The sequence below is a fragment of the Ctenocephalides felis genome, unplaced genomic scaffold (assembly GCF_003426905.1).
Source record: "Ctenocephalides felis isolate EL2017-DRISC unplaced genomic scaffold, ASM342690v1 CF-g0.4_SCAFFOLD_01886, whole genome shotgun sequence".
NCBI classification, from domain to species: Eukaryota; Metazoa; Arthropoda; class Insecta; order Siphonaptera; family Pulicidae; genus Ctenocephalides; species Ctenocephalides felis.
Genome location: NW_020538040.1, coordinates 67634165 through 67643024, shown reverse-complemented (window position 1 = coordinate 67643024; position 8860 = coordinate 67634165). Strand labels below are relative to the sequence as shown.

The 8860-nt window shown below is 28.3% G+C and overlaps 1 protein-coding gene across 1 annotated transcript; it reads left to right on the top strand.

Annotated features, from left to right (window-relative positions):
- The first annotated feature begins 623 nt into the window (after positions 1 to 623).
- On the top strand, positions 624 to 8566 carry LOC113377968 (synaptic vesicle 2-related protein-like). The gene is given in 13 exon segments (XM_026618443.1): positions 624 to 712; positions 784 to 943; positions 1239 to 1304; positions 1306 to 1333; positions 1582 to 1706; positions 1872 to 1935; positions 2447 to 2572; positions 2638 to 2709; positions 3050 to 3201; positions 5249 to 5304; positions 5389 to 5484; positions 6512 to 6798; positions 8376 to 8566. Coding segments are annotated over 12 exon segments (1293 nt in total). The 5' UTR covers positions 624 to 712; positions 784 to 869; the 3' UTR covers positions 8523 to 8566.
- The last annotated feature ends 294 nt before the right edge of the window (positions 8567 to 8860 follow it).

Genomic DNA, 8860 nt, shown 5'->3' with positions numbered 1-8860 from the left:
CTTAAGGTACGATGCCATACACCACTAGTATGAATACCATAGATACAAGATAAATAAGCATAATAAAAGTCACAGGTGGCACCATCTCTCAGTTTGAGCGCTCACGAGATGTCAATGATATGTCAAATTAGCGGAGAATGTATGTACAGTTAGAAGTTATGACAGAATGGTTTCTGTAAAATACTAAATAATTCTTTAAATCATTAAGTAATTTTCATATTAATGTCATTGTGCAACTTTTATGTGTGATAGTGCGTTGAAAGCACAATTACATTTATTAGTTGCTAGTTAAACTTTTTATTTCAATCAATGTTTTAGCGACGTACCGTTATGTGTAAAATTCAGCGTACCAATTCGCAATTTAATAGTGCAGTGACCCACAAAATTAATTTTTATAATAAATGACATATCATTTATATGAGCTACTTTATATATTCATTTTATTTTTATACTGCACTTTAAATTTTTTTAAAAATGTTTTGTATATAACGTTTTGTTCTGGTCTTGTTACGTTTGAGGCAGCTTTCTTTTAAAAATAAATAAAAAAAAACAATGGCTTTGCGTAGATCTCATGGTTGAAGAAATGGATGGCACAAGCCATCCAGAAAATATAATGATTCTACTGCAAATATCTCTCCAACTGCTATTTCCAGTACAGATCATTTTACTGCTCAAGAAATAGAATTAACTACAGTTAGCGTTGTACCAGATGGTATGTGGTTAATCATAATAATCCAAGCTACTTTAAGTAATAGCTTAAACAAAATATCTTTCTTTATATAGACACATTTACTGTACCCCAGGCTGTCAATGCGTTAGGTTTTGGTTGGTTTCAAGTAAAGCTTTCGCTAGCAACTGGATTATGCTGGATGGCAGACTCTATGGAGATGTCTATTTTGAGTATGCTAGCACCAGCTCTGCATTGCCATTGGGGAATCTCCAAGTATTCAATTATTTTTTTTATTCTTCTTTTGTTTGGCACAAGAATATTTGTAGCAAAACTATTCAAAAATAAATTAAAAATCAAACTCTGTACTAATGAAATTTAACATTGTGCATTTTAATAGAAAATAAGTAAAAATTACTTAACAGAATATGGCTTTATTGCATATATAAAACAGTATAAAATATTAAAATTTATGAGATCATGTTTATTTATTGAAATACAAGATATATTATATTATCATGATAGTTGAAATATATATTATTATTACGAAAAAACTATATATTTACTACAGATATCAGCAAGCGCTAGTTACAACAGTAGTATTTATGGGAATGATGCTGAGTTCAACATTTTGGGCCATCTAGTGATAGATATGGAAGGAAACCAGTAAGATTATTAAATTATATAATATGATCTGGTTTGTACATTATAATATCTCTAGTACTTATTAAACCAAACAATGAATGTAATTTTTTATATATATTTTATAGTTTATAAATAATTATTCTCAAGTAATATTTTGGAATATATTATATAAATACTTCTCGTTTTCATTAATATTAAAACAATACCTCAAATATACATTCCAAATATTACTCTTAAAATAATTCATATTTAATTTGTTTTATTTTCAGGCTTTGACACTATGTTCTGTTTTATTATTATTGTATGGACTATTGAGTGCAGTAGCTCCTAGTTTTCTCTGGTTGCTTTTACTAAGAGGTCTTGTAGGCTTTGCTATTGGATGTGTACCACAATCGTGAGTAATATATTTGAAAGAGTTAGCTAGAATTTTGGATTTGTTTTTAGTTCATTTTTTTTTCTTTGTAAATCATATATATTTTGATTTCACCAATGTACATGTATTTCATTTCATGCATCTTCAAATGTGCTTTCTGTGGATTTTTTGTTTTATTACTTCAAGAGTTACACTTTATGCTGAATTTCTACCAACTCAACAAAGAGCTAAGTGTGTAGTTCTTTTAGATGTAAGTTTATCATTCATGTTTTATACTTTTATCATTATAATTTCTTGTTTACATTAATGTTTTTAAAATGCATCATTTCCATTTTATTCATGTCATGTTTGTGAGAGCACTTTTGATTTGCTCATTATTTAAAAAACTAAATATCTAGTAAAAAGACTTTAAAATATTATAAGCATAAGTTCAAATTATTTTTAGTTATATTTTAATGATTTTTAATTTTGGTTTTAATATTATTTTATTAATGATAGTTTTCCGTAAAGTTAAGCTGATGATATATTTGATAATACATAATAACTAATAACTAATTCACTTTGCAGTTTTAGTTGATTTTTTTTAAATTTTTGCTGAATTTTTAAAATAATTTTTATTGAAAAAATATTTGTTCTGCTGCCCAACCATACACTTAAACCCCAAATATTTTGATTTAATTATTTTATTGCATGATGAGCTTCTGGGTGGTATTTTTAAAAAATATAATTTAATCACTAAAATCAGAAGATATTTGTTTTAGTGTTTTTGGGCACTTGGTGCGTGCCTAGAAGTCGTATTGGCACTTGCAGTCATGCCCACTCTAGGATGGCGTTGGCTTTTAGGATTATCCACAATACCATTGTTGGCATTCGCTATAGTTACTCCAGTACATAATTGAATTATATGATATACTTAATTTTAATTCCTATAGTTATAATAGAAATATTTTAGTGGCTACCGGAGTCTGCTAGGTATCATATTGCTTGTGGTCAAACTGAGAAAGCTTTATCAACACTACATCAGGTGAATTTATTAATCAATATTTTGAAATTTAAAAATAACTACAAAACCAAATAAGTTGGAAAAATATTTTATTATTTACAAAATTTATCCATTAACCCTTATCGGTCGGAAATCACCTGTGACGTGACAAGAATACTTTGACGCTAATGACTGATAAGGGTTGAAGTCATAATATTTCATTGTGAAATGTATAATTTGCTTTGACACTTACCATAATTAATAGTTAATAAGACGATTTTTTGAAATTTTCAGTTACATAACTGAAATTACAAACTTCAGATATTAAACTAATGCACTATTATGTATTATTATTTATTGTGCTTTTTCTTTTCTTTATTAGGTTGCTAAAGATAATGGTAGACCAATGCTGCTAGGTCGATTGGTTTTAGATGGTAATGGCAGTGTTATGAAAAATGACTTAAACAGAGGTCGTTTAATGGGATTATTAGCACCACACTTGCGCCAAACATCTCTTCTTTTATGGGCAATTTGGTAAATATATATAGGGTGTCCCAGACCTTGACGTTAAGCCAAATCTCATGTTGGGAAATTATGAGTTTTTATCTTTTTATGATTCATTATTAAAAAACACATACATCCCTAAATTTTTACTCTTCTACAACCAATCCCTATTCTGTAATAAACATCTTAGTAATCAAATTTTTCATATAGCACGATAACTGAACAATTATTGTCTTTTCTGTTCAAGTTTTCATTGAATTTAGATCAAAATTTTTGAGATCTGCTGAAACATTTTTAAAACCATTTTTATATATTGGAGATGGCAAGATTGAAACCAATAAAACTAGATGAATCAAGTTATCTATCAATTCTTGCATAATCACTGATTTGCAGAATTATCCTATTGTACAAATATTTTTCTTGATGTGCACCAAAAGTTCTTAGTTTTTGAATGGCTTGCAAAAAGAGAGTTTTAACAAAAAGAAAGTACAATACAAATCTATGGCAAAGCTGTGCACTTTGCCGCAACCTCACTCGATTTGCTAAACATGCCATAACATAATTCACAAATGAATGTATGGATTTAGCTTTGTAGGTAAAAAATAAATGAATTAATGAAAAGCTCTGTAATAATATATTACCACCTTGAATCTTCAAATGTGCCAATTCAATTGAAATGAAATCAGTTTCAGATTAGGCTTGCATGTGCAAAGACTATTAATGTCCCAGGAATATTTGGGACATGCATTTCAGTGGGTAAACCATCCATATAGTTGGTGTTTTCCCTTTCACATAGTTACCACCTAGTTCTGCATTCATATCAGTTACTATTTTATACTAAAATTTTTCTAGAAATATTTATGGCTCGACTGCATTTACCGGGCCAGCTAGTATATATATATATATAAAAAAATTAAATGAATGAATAGGGTGTATGTGTGTGTGTGTATGTATATATATATATATATATATATATATATATATATAGAATTTTGTGATATGAGTGGAACGAATATTAATTGTTAAATATGAACAATACAACACTCAGATTTTTAACCCACGCTTTAATTTAATCATCACAGACGTTTCGAGACCATGGTATATCTGGTCTTCAGTTTAATTTAACAGTAAAAACTATATACTAATAATACATTCGAAAAGTCCAAACTATTAACATTGATTCTGCCATGCTCTGTTTAAATAAGTCTTTTTTTATGGAATTAGTTTTGGGGATTATAAAATCAAACTTATGGTTCCTGATATTAGCATGATACACAAGCGTACTTTTAAATTTTTCATTATCTTTTTTTTTTTTGCATGGTAATTCATGTTGCCTGAGTTTTCTTTATCTAAGTTCTGACAAGTCTGGCTAATGAATTACAATGCGAAAAAATAGATAATAAAAATTCAAAGGTATGCTTGTGGATAATGCTAATATCAACAACCATAAGTTTGATATTGAGAATCCATATTCCATGAAAAAGACTCATTTAAACGGAACATCGCAGAATCATTGCCATGCTCCGTTCGGACTAACAATAGCGCAAATCTGAGAACCGTCACAAATATTTTACACGACTCTTATATAAACATCATTAATAATTAATAATTTTTTCATTTATCTTATTCTCTTCAATAAATTAATCTGTTTTCACATTAGTTGATTTTAGTATTCGATCGCGCCATTCTTTTTGTTTACATTGTAATAATATCCATTCTTGTCTCTTCTTCTTCGACACCTAAGATTTGTTTTCAAATATTTCTGTACATATTCACATGTTTAGTACTGTGTCAATCATTGTAAGAGATAGTTGGTGTTTTTTGTTTTTTAAGAATTAAATATAATTTGAATAAACTATTAAATAATGTATTATTATATAATTTTTCTGTTTTGAAATTACATTGAAAATGAGGCATGAAAATGACCATGGTCTCGAAACGTCTGTAGTTATTAAATAAAGTGTTTGTTAAAAATCTGAATGTTGTATTCATATTTAACATTTATATTTATATATATATATATATATATATATATATATATATAATCAATATATAAATCAATCAATGTATTTTTTAGGATGGCATGTGCTTTTTGCTATTATGGTTTAGTGTTAATGACAACTGAACTTTTTGCACCAGTTACTATGACTAATTTAAATGAAACTGTGAAAACCTTGCATGAAGTCATATTGTTTAATTCTTCGAGCATAGGGAATATGACATTTGATAATCAAACAGTGATCAATACTTGTCACCCTCTTACGACCCCAGATTATATGGATTTGTTATGGACAACCCTTGCTGAGTTTCCAGGTATAGACAATGTTTTTGTATTTGAGCAATTTTAATGTAAACCATTATTGTCTTTCCAAAGGAGACCCTTATGTTTTTTCCAGTAAATTCGGTTTATTAATTTTGTTTTAGCGTCATTTTAATTCATTCTGAATTGTTTCACACTAAAATTAAAAATAGTACACACACATGTACATACACAGATGAAACTTGATAAGGATTTGCGTTGTGTTTTGAGAGACAAATTAGTGAAAAAGTGCATAATTTGTTGTTGAACGTCTCACGAAAAATCTTGGACCGCTTTTCTGAATAAGTTAGGCGTTCATCGCGTTGATTTTTTTTACGTTTTTATTGAAACTTTGTATGGGAGATTATAATACTAAAATATTATACACCTACAAAAAGTAGTTGAAAGTTACCGTTTACATTTATACTTGAATAAAATACGTTTTTAGAACATGGAGTAGTATGAAATGTGTTTAATAATTCAAATTGAATTAATACAATTTGGATTGATTAGTTTTTAGTGAAAACAGAAACTACAATACAGTTAAAAATTTTATCTAAATAGCTGAATCTTAATTTTTATTGCTTAAGGCTATTATTATGTCATGCATCTTCTTTTAATCTCTTAACCGGCAATACACATTTATGTGTAAGAGGAGGAGCAATGAATAGGTCTTCAAAAATTAATTTGCGCCTATGGATCGACGGCACTGTACTTTCGATCGATTATTGCTTTGCGACTTTGATTTGTAATTCTTTTTATACTCCAAAAATATTAATAAGTGATATATATTTCACAATTTTTCATTAATTTTGTGTATGAATATATAATAATAGAATTACTAAATGATGGACACCGGGCACCCGGTACAGGTTAAGGAAAAATCACTTACGACTAGTTTTGATTCTATGTTTATTGACTATTTCAATTGAATACTATACAAATACAATACTGAGAATCATATACCACTGTAATTATTTTTTTTATTACTGTATATCATGCATTTGAATTGAAGAATAAGAAGATTGTCTTTTATTACAGGTATATTTGCCACAATCTACATAATTGAACGTTGCGGCCGTAAGAAGACGATGGCTGCTCAGTTTATCGTTTATGCGGTATGCGTATGTATGTTGGTCAGTCGAGTGAGCGATCGTTTGTTCCTGACAATCGTGCTATTCGTGGCCCGCGGTGTTATTGCCGGACTATTTCAGGCGGCCTACGTTTATACACCGGAGGTGTATCCAACGGCGCTCCGTTCTCTTGGAGTCGGCGCGTGTTCAGCGGTCGCCCGACTCGGAGCAATGCTAACTCCGTATGTTGCACAAGTATGTTAATTATATTAATTTTTACTTCCTTACTTTTACTATTTATATTTATTATCATACAAATTTAATAGCGAATATAAATAGTGGTGTATGGCATTGTGCCTTAAGGCAAACTGATGGAACTTCCCGTACTATAACAAAATGTTCGAGGAATATTAAATGTTTTCAAATAGATTATTATACATTTTGTAATATCGTCTAATATTTATAAGAATTATATAAACTGAATTACGAAGTTAAAATTATTCATTTAAAATATATAAGTGAGCTTTAGAACTTGAACCAGAATTAAAATTGAAATCTGAATTATTTTTGATATACAAAAAAAAAAATCTGAGAAAAAAAATTGAAATGAAATTTTATTTTCCAAAAGCAATTGTTTCGTCAATACAAGCAGAAAGTTTTTTGAATTATTCAAATTGGATGTTTATTTCTCTGAAAAACTGCAATTTTTTGTACATTTAGTTTGGTATCTTCAAAATGGCTGAACCTGCCTTTGCCAGAAATTAATCACCATTTCTTCCAATCATTAAAAATTGAATGTTTTTTAGATCATTCAAATCGGGATGCTACGTTCTCTCAAAAATTTGATTTCTATTTTCTGCACTCTTTGCTCTTTATCTCCGTAACGGCTGGACCTGCCTTTGCCAAACACTAATCAGCACATCTTTCTATCAATAGGAATCGAATGTTTTTTAAATCGAATATTTTATAATAGCAATATGTATAATATTTAAAAACAATAATGTAATGTAATCAACATTTGTACCATGTTATAACTTTAAAATGTTTATCTATGCCGATTTCTTTGTTGATTTCGGTACGCACACAACGACAGAAATCTATTTACATACGCGAAGTCTAATCACTATCGACCAGTATAGAAATGATATCATCGAGAGCGAATAACGAATCTTTGGCCCACTTATCTTACCTTATCTGCCGTAACGCACTTCCGTTGCATTTGCACGGATTTCCACCGTTAGTCGCGCCTAAAGAAGTTTTACTTCAATATTAGTGTAAAGTAACATATACCTTAGAGTTGTTTTTCACATGCATGTAAAATAGAATTTTCTAAATGTAAAATGTATTATTCTTTATTTATTATTATTTTCTAAATATAAATGTTTATATGTTCTGCACTTTAATTGTGTAGCACAAGCTCTAAACTATATTGATCTGAGATTTGCCAGGTAAGTTAGGCATAAAATGATAATCTATTCATTTTGATAGCATTTTTTGTATCAGTATTCCTAATACTGTACACTTGTAGAAAGTGCAGACTTATTACTCTTTTTAGTGCATTGCTACAATTTTATTAATTTAAAAATGATCTTATAGCATGTACTACTGCAGATAATAAATTTTCAATACTATAGTATAGTATTGTACTTTTTCTATGCTTCAGTGTTTTATTTTATGTCATAACATTATTTTTACTTCTAGTTTTTGTGGTAGATTATATTTAAATGTTAATAATTTAGAATTTAATGCCATAACATTATTTATATTTATTTTTATAAGTTTGAAACATAATAGAAAAATACTTTATTACTACTCATAACATTTGTTTGTAGGTATTACTGCAGAGTGCTCCAAGTACCGCAGTAGGCGTATATTGTGGAGTAGCTATCCTCGCTTGTATAGCGTGCTTACTTTTACCTTATGAAACCAAAGGCCTTGATTTAGGGGAATCCAGTGAAGTAAATACACAATCTCAATGAAATTGTGAGCTTTAAAATTGAGTACCTAAGTGATTAATAATTACCGTCCAAATATTATAGCTAATAACAAGTTTATTTATTTAACAAACTATATATATATATATATATATATATATATATAAATTTATATTTATTTATCTAAAATATAATATATATTTTTACTTTATCTGCTGTTTTGTTTTGAAAGAGTTGAAGTTGTTTATTTTTTGCAGTGTTAAAATATATATATATATATATATACATATATATATGTATATATATATATATATATATATATATATATATATTAATTTTCTCGTTTATTCAAAATATATTATTGGTAACAAATGTTAGTATTT